General features: G+C 43.7%; 1 protein-coding gene across 1 annotated transcript in view; it reads right to left on the reverse strand.

The window, feature by feature from the left end:
* Positions 1-21,517, reverse strand: part of map3k5 (mitogen-activated protein kinase kinase kinase 5) — a 59,211-nt gene that overhangs the window by 3,860 nt on the left and 33,834 nt on the right. The window contains exons 10-27 of the mRNA XM_064990854.1: positions 19,001-19,154; positions 18,680-18,787; positions 18,445-18,497; positions 17,643-17,738; positions 17,257-17,338; positions 16,567-16,700; positions 15,384-15,511; positions 14,268-14,404; positions 13,608-13,713; positions 11,007-11,164; positions 8,635-8,812; positions 8,434-8,454; positions 8,034-8,211; positions 7,043-7,211; positions 6,604-6,795; positions 5,725-5,830; positions 3,423-3,666; positions 2,997-3,109 (exon numbers count right to left, since the gene is read on the reverse strand). Of these exons, the coding sequence (XP_064846926.1) occupies positions 2,997-3,109; positions 3,423-3,666; positions 5,725-5,830; positions 6,604-6,795; positions 7,043-7,211; positions 8,034-8,211; positions 8,434-8,454; positions 8,635-8,812; positions 11,007-11,164; positions 13,608-13,713; positions 14,268-14,404; positions 15,384-15,511; positions 16,567-16,700; positions 17,257-17,338; positions 17,643-17,738; positions 18,445-18,497; positions 18,680-18,787; positions 19,001-19,154 (2,357 nt within the window). The remainder of the gene's footprint in view (positions 1-2,996; positions 3,110-3,422; positions 3,667-5,724; positions 5,831-6,603; positions 6,796-7,042; positions 7,212-8,033; positions 8,212-8,433; positions 8,455-8,634; positions 8,813-11,006; positions 11,165-13,607; positions 13,714-14,267; positions 14,405-15,383; positions 15,512-16,566; positions 16,701-17,256; positions 17,339-17,642; positions 17,739-18,444; positions 18,498-18,679; positions 18,788-19,000; positions 19,155-21,517) is intronic.

The raw sequence follows: 21,517 nt of genomic DNA on the forward strand, positions 1-21,517 counted from the left end.
AGTATTTGGTTTTAAATATATTTATGTATCAAAATTAAATGGAATTGCTAATTAAGTATCAAAAGTAAAAGTATACTAAATTTAAAATTCCTTAAATTAAGCAACCCAGACAGCACAAATGTCTTTTTTTATTGATGGATAGCCAGAGGCACACTCCAACACTCAAGACATCATTTACAAACGAAGTGTCACACCCTGACCTTAGAGATCCTTTTTATGTCTCTATTTTGGTTTGGTCAGGGCGTGAGTTGGGGTAGGCATTCTATGTTTTGTGTTCTATGTTTTCTATTTCTGTGTGTTTGGCCGGGTGAGGTTCTCAATCAGAGGCAGCTATCTATCGTTGTCTCTGATTGAGAACCATACTTAGGTAGCCTTTTCCCACCTGTGTTTTGTGTGTAGTTGTTTTCTGTTTTTGTGTCTGCACCAGACAAAACTGTTTTGATCATTCTCGTTATTCAGTGTTCAGTTCTATTAAAATATCATGAAACAGCCGTTACACAAAGTATTTCAGAATTCCTCTTTTACGCTACTGCGACTCTCTGTTCATCATATATGCATAGTCACTTTAGCCATATCTACATGTACATACTACCTCAATGAGCCCGACAACCCGGTGTCTGTATGTAGCCTCGCTACTTTTATAGCCTCGCTACTGTTATTTTTCACTGTCTTTTTACTGTTGTTTTCATTTCTTTACTTACCTATTGTTCACCTAATACCTTTTTTTGCATTATTGGTTAGAGCCTGTAAGTAAGCGTTTCACTGTAAGGTCTACTACACCTGTTGTATTTGGCGCACGTGACAAATAAACTTTGATTTGATATGAGTAGGGATGACCATGGATGTTCTCTTGATAGGTGAGTGAATTGGACCATTTTCCTGTCCTGTTAGTACTTTTGGGTGTCAAGGTAAATCTATGGAGTAAAAAGTACATCATTTTCTTTAGGAATGTAGTGAAATAAAGATGTAATAAAGTTGTCAAAAAAATAAATAGTAAAGTACAGATACCCCCCAAAACTACTTACGTAGTACTTTAAAGTATTTTCACTTACAGATGAAATCGGACGTTTATATACACCTTCGCCAAATACATTTAAACTCAGTTCTTCACAATTCCTGACATTTAATCCTAGTAAAAATGCCCTCTCTTTGGTCAGTTAGGATCACCACTTTATTTTAAGAATGTGAAATGTCAGAATAATAGTAGAGAGAATTATTAATTAATTTCAGCTTTTATTTCTTTCATCACATTCCCAGTGGGTCAGAAGTTTACATACATACATACATAGGAATTAGTATTTGATAGCATTGCCTTTAAATGGTTTAACTCGGGTCAAACATTGTGGGTAGCTTCCCACAATAAGTTGGGTGAATTTTGACCCATTCCTCCTGACAGAGCTAGTGTAACTGAGTCAGGTTTGTAGGCCTCCTTACTCGCACACGCTTTTTTAGTTCTGCCCACAAATTTTCTATAGGATTGAGGTCAGGGCTTTGTCATGGCCACTCCAATACCTTGACTTTGTTGTCCTTAAGCCATTTTGCCACAACTTTGGAAGTATGCTTGGGGTCATTGTCCATTTGATAGACCCATTTGCAACCAAGCTTTAACTTCCTGACTGATGTCTTGAGATGTTGTTAAAATATATCCACATAATTTTCCTGACTCATGATGCCATCTATTTTGTGAAGTGCACGAGTCCCTCCTGCAACAAAGCACCCACACAACATGATGCTGCCACCCCCGTGCTTCACTGTTAGGATGGTGTTCTTCGGCTTGCAAGCCTCCCCCTTTATCCTCCAAACATAACGATGGTCATTATGGCCAAACAGTTCTATTTTTGTTTCATCAGAACAGAGGACATTTCTCCAAAAAGTACGATCTTTGTCCCCATGTGCAGTTGCAAACCGTAGTCTGCCTTTTTTATGTTGGTTTTGGAGCAGTGGCTTCTTCCTTGCTGAGCGGCCTTTCAGGTTATGTCGATATAGGACTCGTTTTACTGTGGATATAGATACTTTTGTACCGGTTTCCTCCAGCATCTTCACAAGGTCCTTTGCTGTTGTTCTGGGATTGATTTGCACTTTTCGCACCAAAGTACGTTCATGTCTAGGAGACATAACGCATCTCCTTCCTTAACGGTATGGCGGCTGCGTGGTCCCATGGCGTTTATACTTGCGTGAACGTGATATGAACGTGATACCTTCAGGCATTTGGAAATTGCTCCCAAAGATGAACCAGATTTGTGGAGGTCAACACATTTTTTTCTGAGGTCTGGCAGTTTTCTTTTGATTTTCCCATGATGTCAAACAAAGAGGCACTGAGTTTGAAGGTAGGCCTTGAAATACCACCACAGGTACACCTCCAATTGACTCAAATTATGTCAATCAGAAGCTTGTAAAGCCATTACATAATTTTCTGTAATTTTCCAAGCTGTTTAAAGGCACAGTCAATTATGTGTATGTAAACTTCTGACCCACTGGAATTGTGATACAGTGAATTATAAGTGAAATAATCTGCCTGTAAACAATTGTCGTAAAAATTACTTGTGTCATGCACAAAGTAGATGTTCTAACCAACTTGCCAAAACTGTAGTTTGTTAACAACAAATGTGTGGAGTGGTATGTACACTTTCGACTTCAACTTTAAGTCCTTTACACCACTGATGTTGGGAGGTGTGTAGTGGATGTTGGGAGGTGTGTAGTGTATGTTGGGAGGTGTGTAGTGTATGTTGGGAGGTGCGTGGTGGATGTTGGGAGGTGCGTGGTGGATGTTGGGAGGTGTGTAGTGTATGTTGGGAGGTGTGCAGTGTATGTTGGGAGGTGTGTAGTGGATGTTGGGAGGTGTGTAGTGGATGTTGGGAGGTGTGTAGTGGATGTTGGGAGGTGTGTAGTGGATGTTGGGAGGTGTGTAGTAGTGTTTGTTGGGTGCTGTGTCGTGTATGTTGGGAGCTGTTGAGTGCATGTTGGAAGGTGTGTAGCATATGTTGAGATGTGCTCACAGATAGGCTCTGAGCAGATCCTCAGTAATTTGATCCCCTCTTCCCTCTCATCCAGGACCTGCTGGAGGATGGCCTGGTACTCTCCCTCCCTCTCTAGCAACTGCTCCATTAGCCTGGACAGACACAGTAGGGAGAGAGGAGGGGAGGGGGAGACATAGGGTCATTCAATGAGTTAACACGATACTACTAGACATGGCTACTGCAGCCACACCTATAGCCATGATGAAAATAAACATATTTTCTCTTCTGTGTTGGGACCTTTCTACATAACAGAATTCACATTGGTGAGGAAACAATGTGAAGCTACAGGCAATATCTGTTACAAATTCATCACTGATGTGGTGGTAATAGAAAAGGTTGTTGGAATAAATCTCTGCTTTTGTGCCTGACAGTTGTTGTCATGGTTATGACCGCACGGCGACCCACCTGCTGGTTTCCAGCTTCATCCTGCCTAGTTCTATGCTGACGGAGCGCTGGGCATTATTGGATTCGTGTGAAACGGTGGAACTGAGTGTGCTCACGCCGGAGGTGGCGACCGTGTCATCATGGGCAGTGTTGGGAGGGGCTCTGCTCTGGTGGACGGCGGAATCCTCAGGCTCAACGTCATCGTCAACATTATCCTGGTCGGCCGGGTCACTCTCCGAGGCCAGGCTGAAGTGGGGCCTCAGCTCTGGGTAAGGACACGTGATGCATCATTACACCGTTACAGCAATAGCATGACAACTAGTACATATGCAACAGCTAAACTGCACTTTGAAAGAGGAAACATTAAACTAAGACAGCAACATCACAAGCCTCAATAACGATCAGTCTATGACTAATTTAACTACATTTTGCAGTAGCTTGGTGGTAGCTGAACTAAATTCAAATCTAGCTGCACTCTTTGGAGAAAAAAAAAGATGCTATCGAAGTTAAGGGTTCTTCGGCTGTTCCCATAGGAAGAAACTTTTTTGGTTCCAGGTAGAACCCTTTTGGGTTGCATGTAGAATAATTTTCACAGAGGGTTCTACATGGAACCCAAAATAGTTCTAACTGGAAACCAAAAGGTTTTAACATGGAAGCAAAAAGGCTTCTCTTATGGGGATAGCCTGAAGAACCCTTTTGGAAGGCTTTTTTTCTAAGAGTGTTGTGTAACTCTACTCTTTTTGTGAAAATAAAATATGGCGGTAGGCAATAATTTCCTTTCAGATCTGCCTAATTCTCACTTGAAACATCGGTTTTGTGTTTATTAGGCTAAAATCCATATTCCGTTAACATATCACCTCCACCCTACCTGACAGAGGGTAGTGAGGTCTGCAAAACACATCACCGGGGGCAAACTACCTGCCCTCCAGGACACCTACACCACCCGATGTCACAGGAAGGCCATAAAGATCATCAAGGACAACAACCACCCGAGCCACTGCCTGTTCACCCCGCTATCATCCAGAAGGCGAGGGCAGTACAGGTGCATCAAAGCTGGGACAGAGACTGAAAAACAGCTTCTATCTCAAGGCCATCAGACTGTTAAACAGCCACCACTAACATTGAGTGGCTGGTTCCAACACACTGACTCAACTCCAGCCACTTTAATATGGGAATTGATGTAAAATATATCACTAGCCACTTTAAACAATGCTACCTAATATAATGTTTACATACCCTACATTATTTATCTCATATGTATACCTATATACTGTACTCTATATCATCTACTGCATCTTTATGTAATACATGTATCACTAGCCACTTTGAACTATGCCACTTTGTTTACATACTCATCTCATATGTATATACTGTACTCGATACCATCTACTGCATCTTGCCTATGCCGCTCTGTACCATCACTCATTCATATATCTTTATGTACATATTCTTTATCCCCCTACACTTGTGTGTATAAGTTAGTAGTTTTGGAAGTGTTAGCTAGATTACTCGTTGGTTATTACTGCATTGTCGGAACTAGAAGCACAAGCATTTCACTACACTCGCATTAACATTTGCTAACCATGTGTATGTGACAAATAAAATTTGATTTGATTTGATATGACCCCAAAGCGATCTATTCATGCAGATTGTGTAGTATATGACATTTCAGATTTACTTATGATCATTTTTCACAAAGTAGTTTGTATGTAGTGAACTACTTCAAACTATATTTTCCTTAAGGGTAGCTTCAGCGAGGCTTAACTTCTTCCAGTGTGAAGTAACTGGGAGCTTGGTAAACTACATCTTCAGAGTAGCTTCCCCAACACTACCACTGTTTGCGCCCACAGTTTGCCCAGGGGTTTTTCATTTCGGACGTTGCGCATCTACTTGGATTGAACGAGAGCTCAAGGGTGTTATGCCCTTCTCTCATAGGGCCCTCTCCTACTGAGGAGTTTACCTTTTGGGCACTGTTTTTGGGACATATTTGGGAGTCTCTAGTGCGCGATGAGAAAAGGATATCCCTTCCGGCCAAACCCTCCCTAACCCGGGCGATGCTAGGCCAATTGTGCGTCGCCCCATGGACCTCCCGGTCGTGGCCGGCTGCGATAGAGCCTGGGCTTTTGATTGGTCCTTCCGAGAGTGGTGATACGTCGCACTCATATTTTTAGAGAACCGGAGTTACAAAAGTAACCTTAAGTTGTGATTAGATTGGGGCCTGGTTCAAAGTCATGTTTCTGTCTTTAGTTAACAAACAGTGTCCTGGGCCCTTAGGTGCATAATTACTGATTTAAAACTCTGCAGCTGGAGTCACTGCTATTACCTGGCACCAGAATGGTGATGGCAGTTTGCACCGCTTTACGGATGATATTGTCCAGGGCGAACATCCAGTGGGGCTTGATGTTGTGGTTTCGTAGTACTTTGTTTACCTGGAGATGCAATGGCCACACACACACACCATTAATAAACAGCTGACCCACACACATACTGCACCTATGCATCCTCTACATGGTCACATTAGTGGAAAGGACAACAGGCTTGACCCCAGAGGGTGTCTGTTTACATTGCGTGTGGTGGCTGCCTAGTAAGCTGAGATATCCCCCTATAATTAGCCTATGGAACAAGCATTTCCCAGAAAAAAAGAGACTGCTATTTATAAAAAGCCATGCATTCCGGAAAATCCAACTGTGAAAAACAAGTGGGCATCGTGCGTTGATAATAATCTGTTGCAGACAGTGTAACCTATAGACCAGAGCTGGTTTCACAAGTATCCACTAAGGGGCATCAGAGCTCATTATTGACAGAGTTATGTAATAACTCTCGCATATCTTACAGCCTGCTACAGTGCTATTTGCATAATTGTATTTGTGATACAGGGCAGAATCAGCCTCTTTACACGATGTGTAATTAAGGGGACATATTTCCCTTTAATTACCCTTAAAGGTCAAAAGTGTTTCACAGTCAATAGTCTGATCTGTTTGCTCAAACAATGGCAGCATGGCGACATAATTCTGCTGTGAACGTTTCACAGAAACCCCTTAAATCATACTTTAATGCCTCCAGAACCTTTGGTCTATACAAGGACTATTTTAATTCCAAGCCATTCACAGTGGATAAATAGACAATGGGATTTTTGAATCATCATAGGTCATTTATAATGCGTATAGAGAGACCTACTAATAGGTGAAGAAAGAGCACTTACTGCATCCTGGAACCCGAATAGCACCACCTGTAGTTGGCTGATGGCCGTGCTGTCAAAGTCTAGCTCCAGTTTGAGCTGGGAGAGGGTGTTGGCTATGATCTTCCTGTCCGCCATGCGCACAAAGTCCCCCAGACTGACCACCAGGGTGGAGATATGCTGATGTCTCAACTTGGTGTCGGATGTCTCAGAACCCTGCACGCATAGGAGAGAGGAGGACGACGAGAAGGGGTGATGAGAGGAGGGTGAAGGTAGAGAGGAGTGCAGATGATGAGAGATTTGTTTTACTCTGAGACAGCTTCTAACCTGTTCCCAGATCTGTTTGTGATGTCTTGCCAACTCTTAGGGTCATTGTCATGCCGAGTGACATGCCAGGGGAAAAAACAAACTGGAACCAGGCCAAACCTTTCCCTGTCCACTACCAGACTAGATGCTAACTGACCTGTTTGAGAGCCTCCACGAGGTTGGCCACCACCTTGTCTCTGTCCTCAGTGAGAATGCGGTGCAGAGTGGCCCTTCTCTCGCTGTCCTTCCTCAGCATGAAGAACCCAGTGTCTTTCTCATCAGGAGACGGAGGAGCACTGTGGTCCTCAAAGTTCTCCACTGGGATACTGGTGGGGAACACAGGTTAGATTAGAGACCTTAGTAACATTTGTTTTAGAACATATTTATATAGGAGAATAATAAAGTTCAAGTTGGTGTACCAACGAAATGTTTACTTGCAGGATGGCACAATTTATAGTCCAATATTTACATGTGTTTGGGGGAAGGGAGGATTGGGGGGCAAGTGTTTAAAATGGTTCAGTATTTAGTAATAATAACAAGAGTCTGGTAGCAGCAGTTGTGGTGTGTGTGGATGAGTGTATCAAATCAAATGTTATTTGTCACATGCGCCGAATACAACAGGTGTAGCAGACCTTACAATGAAATACTTACAAGCCCTTAACCAACAATGCAGTTTTAAGAAAAATACGTGTTATGTAAAAAATAGATAAGTAAAAGAATAAGAAATAAAAGTATGTCTGTGTCAGTGTGTTTGTGAGTGAGGGCGGAGAAAAAACACAGGCTCAGTGAAATTGTTTTGACAACATATTTGTGAATTTTATCATTGTCAATATTACAGGACATTCTTTGGCAACCGTGGTATAAGCATGATCAAATCTGGAACTAATGTACTCCACGGATGTACAACATACCTCATTGTCCATTATGCCCAGATAATATACAGAGCATCTGTCTTTATCTCTTACTTACTATAGCAATATTTACAAGTTTCCTCCAGATTTGGGTTTTTCCGGCACTGCTTATTGTCAGATTGATTAAGAGGTGTGTTTTTGTGATCTCAAATCCGAAATGAGTAAAGAGCCAAATTGAAAATGTTAGCTTCACTGTCCAAACACATACGGTATGGTGTTGACTGTGTGTTGTGTTACCTGAGGAACAGGGAGCGGGTTCCCTTGACGTCCCGATCGCTGTAACACTTGGTGCTGGGCTTGAAGATGAAGGGGTTGGTGTTGAGGTCATTCTCAGGGGAGACGGAGCCGTACTCACTGCTGCTGCTGGTGTCCTCCACCACCACAGGCACTGGCAGGGAGATGCTGCGCAGGTACTCTGGAGGGCACAGAGACGGGTGACGGCACAGTTACACAAAGAAAAGCAGAGCGAACAACTTGTTAAGGACACTACACGGAAATGATATTACAGTACTACTTCTGTGAGGGTGTCATTTCAGGATAGGGTAGTCAACAGGATAATTGGGTTAGCCTCATGTCGTTGGGCTCAGACTCAGTGTACTCTAAAGAGGATGAAGCACAGGCGCTCAGATAAACTCACCTGAACCTGCTGGTGTAAGAGCTGAGGAGAAAAACATGGATATTTTTTAATTCAATGATAAGTATGGATTGTGCAGAAAAATAAACAGAGACAAAAAGTATCTAAAACAAAGTATCTAGAAGCAATTGTCTATCTATTCAGATATATCTATATTCTACTAACTACTGCACTGATTGACCAGTGAAGCGTTGTCCTAGCTACCTGTGAAGCTGCTCTTGCCCCTCTTCTTGCGGCTGGTGACAGTGAGGAACTCATCTGTGAGCAGGTGCAGGGCGGTGGCCCTCTGGTCGGGATCGGGCTCAAAGCAGCGCAGGATGAAGGCCTTGGCCTCCATGGACATGGAATCTGGGATCTCAGGGTGGATCTTAAACATGCCGACCTGTAGCCAAGATAAAACGCAGCACAGTCATGCGTGAGTTAAGGGCCTAAGCTGTAGCCAAGTCACAGTACAGAACTAAGTCAAGTGACCTAGCCAAGTCATGCTATATTTAAGGGCCTAACTTGCAGCTTTCGCCAAGATAAAACCCAGTCATGTTAGATCTAAGGGGCCTAACTTGGAACAACAGCCAAGATAAAGGCCTAACCTGCATATACTGCCCAGACAAAACCCAGTCATGTTAGATCTAAGGGGCCTAACCCGCAGCTACAGCCAAGACAAAACCCAGTCATGTTAGATCTAAGGGGCCTAACCTGCAGCTACAGCCAAGACAAAACCCAGTCATGTTAGATCTCAGGACCTAACCCGCAGCTACAGCCAAGACAAAACCCAGTCATGTTAGATCTAAGGGCCTAACCCACAGCTACAGCCAAGACAAAACCCCATGTTAGACCCTAACCCACAGCTACAGCCAAGACAAAACCCAGTCATGTTAGATCTCAGGGCCTAACCCACAGCTACAGCCAAGACAAAACCCAGTCATGTTAGATCTAAGGGCCTAACCCGCAGCTACAGCCAAGACAAAACCCAGTCATGTTAGATCTAAGGGCCTAACCCGCAGCTACAGCCAAGACAAAACCCAGTCATGTTAGATCTAAGGGCCTAACCCGCAGCTACAGCCCAAAACCCAGTCATGTTAGATCTAAGGGCCTAAGCTACAGCCAAGACAAAACCCAGTCATGTTAGATCTCTAGACAAAAAGGCCAAGACAAAACCCAGTCATGTTAGATCTCAGGGCCTAACCCGCAGCTACAGCCAAGACAAAACCCAGTCATGTTAGATCTAAGGGCCTAACCCACAGCTACAGCCAAGACAAAACCCAGTCATGTTAGATCTAAGGGCCTAACCCACAGCTACAGCCAAGACAAAACCCAGTCATGTTAGATCTAAGGGCCTAACCCGCAGCTACAGCCAAGACAAAACCCAGTCATGTTAGATCTAAGGGCCTAACCTGCAGCTACAGCCAAGACAAAACCCAGTCATGTTAGATCTAAGGGCCTAACCCAAGACAAAACCCAGTCATGTTAGATCAGCCTAAAGCTACAGCCAAGCACAAAACCCAGTCATGTTAGATCTAAGGGCCTAACCTGCAGCTACAGCCAAGACAAAACCCAGTCATGTTAGATCTCAGGGCCTAACCTAAGGGCCTGACTTTAGTTAATGGTGGGGAAACAGATCTCTTCTAACCCATAGCTCTGTGGCGCTGTAACACTATGCAGGTGTGCTCATACCATCACAGTATAGGAGGTCAATGCGACAGTGAAGGACGAATGCGTTAGCTCGTCTGATAAGAAGCACTCTAGTAATTCCCAACATTGATCTGGAATGTAGGCATGAGATTACCAGTGGAGACATTCCAAAATAATATTCTTGTGAGGATTGTTGCCAAACGCTTTCTCACCTGAACAACAGTATAGATGAGAAATTACTCTAAATGGTAGTTTCTCATGTAAGCCATTGCGTAGAAAGATGACAGTGTTAGTGAAAGCATTATTAGCATTACAGATCTATACAATCAGGTACAGAAAAGTGGTTTATAAACACTGGAAAATGCAAGTTAAGACATGTGAACGCACAGCAATTTACTACTGTAATTCAATTAAAATGCATGGAAATGTCCATGCTTCTGGCCTGTATTCAACATGATCTCCATTATAGACCGCCCAGTTGGATCATTAGCTTCAGTTTTTAATAGACTACATATGCCCAGACTTTGCCTTTGTGATATTGCTGATGAGGGCAACACTTAAAATTTCCACTTTAGATGAATACAAGTGGAAAAAGCTTGAGGGGGGCTCATTAATGGAACGGAAACTTTAAAACAACACACAAAGGATAGACAGTACTGCACACAAATTCTATCTGTAGGTACTATGTCTAACCTCACAGTTGAATAAGCATGTAATCCAATCACTTGCACAAATGTGCCTAGAGGCGCGTAAAGACAGCTATCTCTTCCCGCATCTGACTTCACTACTGAGAGAAAAAGGTCAGCAAAACCATAAATCCCAATGAACAACAGAGGTCAATAAACTGAACATTAGTTCACCTGAGAGAAAAAGGTCAGCAAAACCATAAATCCCAATGAACAACAGAGGTCAATAAACTGAACATTAGTTGACCTCTGAACTCTGACCTTGAACATGGCGGCCTGTGGTTCCCCCAGCTCGTAGAAGGGTGGTTTCCCAGTGGCCATCTCAATGATGGTGCACCCAAGAGACCAGATGTCTGCAGGCTTGCCGTAGCCTCGAGGGCCTTTATCTATGATCTCAGGGGCCATGTACTGTAGAGTCCCTGCAAAACAACAACACACCAAACCGACTGGAAATTATACACATCATAGCTGCTAGTTACAAGTTGCATATGTAGAATTTGCATATAAAGTCTGATAAAAGCAAATCAGATTTTAGGGAGGGTGAACTTGGGCTCTATAGTAACCATGGATGAAATGAGTCTAATTATAGCTTACTGTAAGAGGAGCTTTTATAGAGCTTTTAAAAGGTACGCTAAGTGCTATGGTGAAAATACACATTGGCGTACAATTTAAATAGGAGAAACTGACTGTACGGTAATGGTTTCAAGATGAAAAGGAGGTGTATTTCTATGCTCCAATCAACAGTCCACTGATCTTAACAAAGAGGCCAAGCTGTGCTACCATTGGCTGCCACAATGTCAACACTGCCATAACCCTGGAACCCTGACCTGACCATAAACTCTCACCAAACAGCACTCTGAATAGAAACGGCAGGCTATTCTTTTGCCGCGGGCCTATTTATTCTAGAGTGGACGCGTCAGGGGGCTGGAACGTAACTATAACTAATTTGTAGACTGCAAATTGACCCAATCGAAGCCCAAACAGATATACTGGGGGGGGGCTCAGAAAAATTTGGGCACACAAAATAACTAGTTACTTTGGGACAAAACTTAAGTTATTATAAATAGTCAGTGAGATCACTACGTGGATTTGAGGGTCCAGCTCATTTTCAAACATTCTGTTCCATCAAGGCATGTTTACAATGTAGGGAGGGGAAGCTTGGTGGTTCTAAACCCAATCAGGCAGATCAGAACAGACCAGTGGTTGTAAACCCAGTCAGGGAGACCAGAACATTACAGTTGATGTCAGAAGTTTACACACACTTAGGTTGGAGTCATTAAAACTCGTTTTTCAACCACTCCACAAATGTCTTGTTAACAAACTATTGTTTTGGCAAGTCGGTTAGGACTTCTACTTTGTGCATGACACAAGTAATTTTTCCAACAATTGTTTACATCACAATTCCAGTGGGTCAGAAGTTAACATACACTATGTTGACTGTGCCTTTAAACAGCTTGGAAAATTCCAGAAAATTATGTAATGGCTTTAGAAGCTTCTGATAGGCTAATTGACATCATTTGAGTCAATTGGCGGTGTACCTGTGGATGTATGTCAAGGCCTACCTTTAAACTAAGTGTCTCTTTGCTTGACATCATGGGAAAATCAAAAGAAATTAGCCAAGACCTCCACAAGTCTGGTTCATCCTTGGGAGCAATTTCCAAATGCCTGAAAGTACCACATTCATCTTTACAAACAATAGTACGCAAGTATAAACACCATGGGACCATGTCATCACACCGCTCAGGAAGGAGACGCGTTCTGTCTCCTAGAGATGAACGTACTTTGGTGTGAAAAGTGCAAATCAATCCCAGAACAACAGGAAAGGACCTTGTGAAGATGCTGGAGGAAACCGGTACAAAAGTATCTATATCCACAGTAAAACGAGTCCTATATCGACATAACCTGAAAGGCCGCTCAGCAATGAAGAAGCCACTGCTCCAAAACCGCTATTAAAAAGCCAGACTACAGTTTGCAACTGCACATGGGGACAAAGATCGTACTTTTTGAAGAAATGTCCTCTGTTCTGATGAAACAAAAATAGAACTGTTTGGCCATAATGACCATCGTTATGTTTGGAGGATAAAGGGGGAGGCTTGCAAGCCGAAGAGCACCATCCCAACCATGAAGCACGGGTGGTGACAGCATCATGTTGTGGGGGTGCTTTGCTGCAGGAGGGACTTGTGCACTTCAAAAAATAAATGGCATCATGAGGTAGGAAAATGATGTGGATATATTGAAGCATCATCTCAAGACATCAGTCAGGAAGTCCAAGCTTGGTCGCAAATGGGTCTTCCAAATGGACAATGACACCAAGCATACTTCTAAAGTTGTGGCAAAATGGCTTAAGGATAACAAAGTCAAGGTATTGGAGTGGCCATCACAAAGCCCTGACCTCAATCCTATAGAAAATTTGTGGGCAGAACTGAAACAGCGTGTGCGAGCAAGGAGGCCTACAAACCTGACTCAGTTACACCAGCTCTGTCAGGAGGAATGGGACAAAATTCACCCAACTTAATGTGGGAAGCTTGTGGAAGGCTACCCGATAAGTTTGACCCAAGTTAAACCATTTAAAGCAACGCTACCAAATACTAATTGAGTGTATGTAAACTTTTGACCCACTGGGAATGTGATGAAAGAAATAAAAGCTGAAAGAAATAATTCTCTCTACTATTATTCTGACATTTCACATTCTTAAAATAAAGTGGTGATCCTAACTAACCTAAGACAGGGATTTTGTTACTAGGATTAAATGTCAAGAATTGTGAAAAACTGAGATTAAATGTATTTGGCTAAGGTGTACGTAAACTTCCAACCTCAACTGTACTAGCGGTTATAAACCCATTCAGGGAGACCAGAACATACCAGTGAAAGTCTCAGTACAGGGGTTGATCCCAGCAAGCCGTTTAGAGGTGCCAAAGTCAGATATCTTCAGAACTCCACTATATGTGTTTATTAGCACATTGTCTCCCTGTGGATATAAAGAGAACAGAGGGGATGAGAAAATAGCTCCATTCCAAGTAAGATCTATTCCTTAACCTTAACCCAAATGACTATGATAACAGCCTGGTAATCTAAGGTATTTCCTAGAAGGCAATCAGCAACAGTTGTTACAGTGGGCCATATTCACCACCTCCAATCCAAAACAAGTTTATTAGCATTGACGTGAATGGCCGTTGAGGTGATTTTATGATATACTATTGTTAAATGAGGCAGAATTTAGAGGCCTATCTTGCCCTGGGTGTAGGAGGAAGAGTATGCTAACCTAAATGACTTGCTCTATTATGGGATGGGAGTGGGCTCAGTGTGTTTTTATTATGACTGAGACGGAGTTATGTCACATTAACCTTCCTGTCGGATGATAAGGGAAGTCTTTATGACAGTGCCAGGCGCCACTTACAAATCAAATCATTTATGTACCCCTGACATGAATGTGGCCTCCCTATTGGCCAGGCGCATACTATAGAATGGCCAATCAAAGCATTTGAAATAGAGCAGTGGTAGAGGAAAAAGCCAAGGCTCCACCTTGATGTCTCTGTGAGCGATCTGGTTGTCATGGAGATATTTGAGCCCCTCCAGGATCTGTCTGGTGTAGAAGCCGATGGTGGGTTCGTTATTCTTCAGAGGGCCCCATTTAGACCTCAGCAGGGCAGACAGGCTTCCTGGATACAAACCACAGGCCAAAGTACAATACATATTAATACATTCTGCTTTACTATCAGCAGGACAGGAGTGTATTCAGTCCATTACATAACTCAGATAACATACACTCACAGAATAGGTTTATTAGGTACACCACCCCGTTCACGAAAATGGTTAGCTCCTACAGTCAGGTGGTTGTGGCTTGCTCCACAAAGCAGGCAGATGGGCATCAAGGCATTCAGTTACTGTTCGACTGAACGTTACAATGGGCAAAACGAGTGTCCGAAGTGACTTTGAGCGTGGTATGGTCGACGGTACCAGGGTTGCCGGATTCAGTATCTCAGAAACGTCCGCCTTCCTGGGATTTTCACGCACGACGGTGTCTAAGGATTCCAGGGAATGGCGTGACATACAAAAAACATCCAGTCAGTGACAGTCTTGTGGGCGAAAACAGCTCATTGATGAGAGAGGTCGAAGGAGAATGGCAAGAATCGTGCAAGCTAACAGGCGGGACCCAAAGAGACTAATGATGGCGCAGAACAACAGTGGTGTGCAGAATGTCATCTTGGAATGCACAACTTCTTCTCCTATGAGCTAAAAACAAGAACAAGCGGCTCTAGTAGGCACGCGGAGACCAACACTGGACAATTGAGGAATGGAAAAATATTGCCTGGCCGACGAATCCCGATTCCTGTTGCGTCATGCTGATGGCAGAGTCAGGATTTGGTGTAAGCAGCACGAGTCCATGGACCCATCCTGCCTGGTGTCAACGGTACAGGCTGGTGGCGGGGGTGTACCCTTGTCCAATCTGCAGCAACTGCGGGATGCCATCGCGTCAGCATGGACCAACATCCCTGTGGAACGTTTCCAACTTGTAGAATCCATACTCTGAAGAATTCAGGCTGTTCAAGAAGCAAAGGGGGGTCTGACCCGGTACTAGATGGGTGTACCTAATAAAATGGCCAATGAGTGTATACGTGTTTGTATTTGCCCTCTTACCTCCGGGAACCTGCTCCATGAAGATCTTGATAAAACCATTCTCGCTGATGGAGCCCAAGTACTGCACAATGTTCTTGTGCTTCAGGTGTTTGTGAAGGGCAATCTCCTCGTGGAGGGGCTGAGAATACCTAGGACAGAATAGATGAAACATCCACTGTTACATCTAATAAGGAAAAAGGACAGGATGATGTCTTCTCTCTCTCTCGTTCAAAAAAAAAGAAAAAAAGACCAGAGCACTTTGAAACGGGAAATTGCACTGTTGCACTTAGTAGCTTGCAGTAACCTATCACGGAGAGAGATGTCAGAGGGACTCAGTCCAGTACACCATGGTCAGAGGACAAGGAACACAAGGACACATACCAGCTGGATACATATGAAATGTCACTCTCCAGCAATCTTCTTCTAGAGATAAATGTTCAAACTGAACACCACCAATAATAAGACTAAATACATTCTCCCTCAATCACACGGTTGGCTATTCTAGTGAATCAGACACTTATTCAATGTCCCCCCCCCCCCCCCCCGAGAGGATACTTCAGAGTTGCTTCTAAGTGATTCAGAATAATTCTTGACACCTTTGAGTTTCCCCATGATAGCCCTCTAATGACTTGTGATGTGATGAGTGGAACAATGTATGGCAGAGGAATCATCTGGGCTGATTGGGCTCTGAAGGAGTCCCATAATAAAACAGGAATAGGTGGAACAATGAGCAGACCAGTGATGGAAGGCAGCGCAAGTACTTGGTACACTAGTTGCTAGGCGACTCTTTCCCCCCCAATTCTTTTCATTGCCCAGTCACTCGATCAGGTATACATATAACACTTTGGTGTGCCAGAGAAAGGACACACAACAGGAACACAGAGCTAACAAAGTCGACGACGTAAAGAAGCGTTTTGGTGTCCCTTCGATCTGCCAATCAAATGATCACTCTCAGGAAACCCCCTTGGTTGTTGTGCTCTGAATAACCAATCACTCCCTTTAAATAACGACATAGGGACCTGTTGCAATTCAGCCTTCCATTAGCAAAGGGCCTCTTAAAAGACCGCAAAAGTGTCATGGATGCTTATTATGTCAACTATAGTAGCCGGTGCAATGACAATACGTGTAAGGGGGAATAGTAGAAGCTGAGGATTTGTGCTAAGGGCTTTTGGGGGGAAAATGTCAACATAACATGTTCACCTACCTGCTGTCTCTCTCCGGTATCTCCTTGATGGCCAGCCGCACCTGGTTGCTAAGGTCCCGGCCTGCGTACACCACTCCAAATGTGCCTTTTCCCAGAACCACCCTCTCCCCGAGCTCATCATACTCATAGTCGTACTGAGGAGGACATGATTTTAAAGATGACATTTTGTTGCATGTTAACTTCAAGATCCATAACGATAGAGTTACAATGGGGATATAGGTCCATCTTAGAGCAGGTGAGCCATAAGGTGAGAGTGGCGGCTGGGTATCAACTAAGCAAAGGGCAATGTGAGCTTTGCAAGGTGTGGCATAGATCAAACAGGGCTCAAAAACAATTTGTGTCACCATGCTTGTGTTTGACAAGAAGTCTTTGGGTAATTATTCACAGACAATTATTTTCCCCCGCCTCACCACTGGGAGAACAGGTGACTTGAGGAGCAGGTGCTTTTCCTACTCTACACTATTGGTTTCCATTGCAAAACATACAATGAACAGCATGACCCATGTCCACACTGTAGGAAGTTGCCTCTATCCATTTCCACACTGTACATTGCCTCAATCTGGTTTGATATAAAATTTGGAAAACAATCGGAGAGACAATTGCTGCTGCCTACACCCTACACATTCTGGAAATCAGGTTAATCCTGTTGGAGACAACATACAATGAAAATATCCCTCTCTCCTCCCTCACCTCTAGGGCGTCAGCGTCACACTCCCCCTCTTCGGAGCCTTTCCATGTTTCTTCTGCGATGCTGTTGACCAGATCACAGAACCTGCAACACATAGATCACCCCAGATGACCTTTACCATACTTACAAATACGTCACAGGGAGTAATTGTGAAACAACACTAAGCCCAGGCACCCTTTCATACACTCTCAGCGTGAAAACTCAATGGGTGAAAGCTCAAATCACACCAGCACTGACTCACTGAATCACACTGTGGAGCTAATAAGACTGGCTGGCTGTGCTTTGGTTCTTCTCTGTGTAAATCTCTACAGTACAGTCACTGCCTTGGACAGCGGCTCACATGCTGGTGAGATGGAGTGGTCACGACACAGACAGAAGAGTGACAGACCTTTTGCAGTGCATCTCTGTGCAGAAATAGATCTGGAAGTCCTCAGAGTTGTTTAGCACGTACAGGAAGGCACTGCGCTCGTCAAACTTGGAAATGCTGAGGAAGAGGAGTTGACAGTTAGAGACGAGATGGGGGAATTCACATGACATAGGACACCGGCATAGACTGGATGTCTGAGCGTAGCCATCTGAGAAATCACTCCAGTTGTAGGTAACTACAGAAGCTTTTCATTTTCACCAGAGCTGTAAAAGTCTTTAACCACCCAACACTCTTCTTCATTCAAACACATAAAACAAGTTACAGTAACTCGGACGGAATGAGCATAACTCAGAGCGTTCCTTCCCACACACACATACACTCTGTTGAGTCTCCACCAGTGTTCAGCGGAGTGAACAGGGATTCTAAGCCAGCTAACCGAGGTGAGGGCTGAGCAGAGTGGAGCAGAGCACAGAATGAGTGGTTGTATTCAGCCCACCATGGCACACTGTTGCATCAGAGGGAACTGCCATTGTCTCCTAGTCCACTGGAGGGGGAGTGGGCACCGAGTAAGATACGTTCCCTAGCAACAACTCACAGAGGCCCTCTAGAGTGGAAGATCATTCGGCCTGTCAGTCTGCCACTGAATTATTTTGTGGAGAGGGAGTCAGGGAGGGTGAAGGAGGGAGAGCCACGGAGGGACCGCCACAAAATCATTTGTTATATTGGCGGCATATGGGAAAGAGGAGGAGAGTAGCGAGCAGTGACTTCACTGCCCATATATTGTAATGAGTGTGTAGATCAGGACAGCTGTGAGATCACCAACCTGACACCCCGTACTGACATGGCGCTGAAGTTCCACTCATGGACCCCCCTGTTCTGTTAGAGAGATCAGAAAAACATGAACCTCAGAAAATATGACAAGGACTGACACCTGAAAATGTAACTCTGATGACCTGGCAAAATGTGTCAGTGCAGAGACTCTTTCCAGTGGAAGAAAAACCACAAAGCAATGGGCACGAGGCAGTTGTCACACACTCTTCCTGTGGTCAGTAACTTACCTTGTCATCAGGAGCAACATGCCAGATGGAGACAGTGTTCTCCTCCACATCGTTGTTTATGGACAAGTACGAGGGCTGATAGACTTTCGTGGGCTCCAGTATCAACACCTGGAAAAGAGGACAACCAATATCACCTCGAGACATTTCACAATAAAGCAGAGAAGTAAACATTCTCGGAACACTGCCTCAGTTGGTGCCATTGTTATGGTTTATGTGTGTACAGTATATGTCTAACTGTCAAGTTCAAGTCTAAACAGTGAAGAATGCCAGGAAGGAAGAGCGAGCATGGGGCTCAGTGGCAGTCACATCAGGGAGACATACTGGGAAGCGGACAGATGAGACGTCTTTCTTTGTGGCCTCCACCAGGAAGTCCATCCAGAAGTCCACCAGTTCCTGTTTGGGTGGTGGCTGCTCGACAGAGGGCTTTTTGAAATGCTGGTAAATTAGGATGGTCTCCACGAGAGAGCTCAGATACCTGGGGTGCAGTCAACACAAACGTTAGCTTGAAATACATTTTAAAAAGCCATTGACCGCAGAAAAAGAAAATGCACTTAAAACAGATCAAAATCTGTTTGAATACGTTGTCAAAATCTTGAGCTTGAAAGAATAGGGTCGACACATGACTGAAACCGCATGACTGAAACTGAAGGATCTCAGATCGATTGTCTGCGGGGCAAAGTTAAACTGCCCTTTCGTGTCAGACAGTCATGACCATACTTAATTGGGAAAGAGGGTCATTTTGTACATGTATTAAACTTTGAGTTTGACCAATTCCAGTCAATTTCAATATTTGAAATAAATAAATAAAATTAAAATTAAAATCTACCACAAAAAATCATCCATATGACAGATAACCCCTGTGACTACAAAAAATATATGACATTTAAATAGTGCAAAGTAGGTTTAAATAAGTTGTCTATACCGAGTGTACAAAACATGAATAACACCTTCCTAATATTGCCCTCAGAACAGCCTCAATTTGTTGGGGCATGGACTCTACAAGGTGTTGAAAGTGTTCCACAGGGATGCTGGCCCATGTTGACTTGAATGTTACCCACAGTTGTGTCAAGTTGGCTGTATGTCCTTTGGGTGTTGGGCCATTCTTGATACACATGGGAAACTGCTGAGCATGAAAAACCCAGCAGCGTTGCCGTTCTAGACACAAACTGGTGAGCCTGGCACCTACTACCATACCCCGTTCAAAGGCACTTAAATCTTTTGTCTTGCCCATTCACCCTCTGAATGGCACACATACACAATCCATGTCTCATTGTCTAAAGGCTTAAAAATCTGTCTTTAACCGGTCTCCTCCCCTTTATCCACACGGATTGAAGTGGATTTAACAAGTGACATCAATAAGGGGCCATAGCTTTCACCTGGATTCACCAGGTTAGTCTATGTCATGGAAAGAGCAGGTTCTGTACTCAGTGTATACAGTGCCTTCGGAAGGTTTTCAGACCCCTTGACCTTTTCCACATTTTGTTACATTACAGCCTTATTCAAAAATGTATTAAATAAAAGAATAAGACTCTAAATTGAGCTCAGGTGCATCCTGTTTCCATTGATCATCATTGAGATGTTTCTACAACTTGATTGGAGTCCACCTGTGGTAAATTCAATGATTGGACATGATTTGGAAAGGCACATACCTGTCTATATTATATAAGGTCCCACTGTGTTGAGGCACAGAACCTGGGGAAGGGTACTGAAAAAATTCTGCAGCCTTGAAGGTCCCCAAGAACACAGTGGCCTCTATCATTCTTAAATGGAAGAAGTTTGAAACCACCAAGACTCTTCCTAGAGCTGGCCGCCCGGCCAAACTTAGCAATCTGGGTAGAAGGGCCTTGGTCAGGGAGGTGATCAAGAACCCAATGGTCACTCTGACAGAGCTCTAGAGTTCCTCTGTGAAGATGGGAGAACCTTCCAGAAGGACAACCATCTCTGCAGCACTCCACCAATCAGTCCTTTATAGTTGAGTGGCCAGACGGAAGCCACTCCTCAGTAAAAGGCACATGACAGCCCGCTTGGAGTTTGTCTAAACTCTCAGACCATGAGAATCAAGATTCTGAAACCAAGATTGAACACTTTGACCTGAATACCAAGTGTCTGGTTTGGAGGAAACCTGTCACCATCCCTACGGTGAAGCATGGTGGTGGCAGCATCATGCTGTAGGGGTGTTTTTCAGCGGCAGGGACTTAGAGACAAGTCAGGATCATGGCAAAGATGAACAGAACAAAATGCAGAGAGATACTTGATGAAAACCTGCTTCAGAGCGCTCAGGACCTCAGACTGGTGCAAAGGTTCACTTTCCAACAGGACAACGACCCTAAGCACACAGCCAAGAAAATGCAGGAGTGGCTTCTGGGACAAGTTTCTGAATTTCCTTCAGTGGCCCAGGTAGAGCCCAGACTTGAACCAAATCGAACATCTTTGGAGAGACCTGATAATAGCTGTGCACCAACGCTCCCCATACAACCTTACAGAGCTTGAGAGGATCTGCAAAGAGGAATGTGAGAAAATCCCCAAATACAGGTGTACCAATCCTGCAGTGTCATACCCAAGAAGACTCAAGGCTGTAATCGCTGCCAAAGGTGCTTCAACAAAGTACTGAGTAAAGGGTCTGAATACTTTTGTAAATGTGATATCTTTTTTTTTCTTATTTTCATACATTTGCAAACATTTCTAAAAACCTGTTTTTGCTTTGTCTTTTTGGGGGGTTTTGTGTGTAGATTAAAGAGGGGGAAAAAAATAATTTAACACATTTTAGAATAAGGCTGCAACATGTGGAAAAATTCAAGGGGTCTGAATACTTTCCCGAATGAACTGTATGTTGAACTT

The sequence above is a fragment of the Oncorhynchus masou genome, chromosome 16 (assembly GCF_036934945.1).
Source record: "Oncorhynchus masou masou isolate Uvic2021 chromosome 16, UVic_Omas_1.1, whole genome shotgun sequence".
NCBI classification, from domain to species: domain Eukaryota; kingdom Metazoa; phylum Chordata; class Actinopteri; order Salmoniformes; family Salmonidae; genus Oncorhynchus; species Oncorhynchus masou.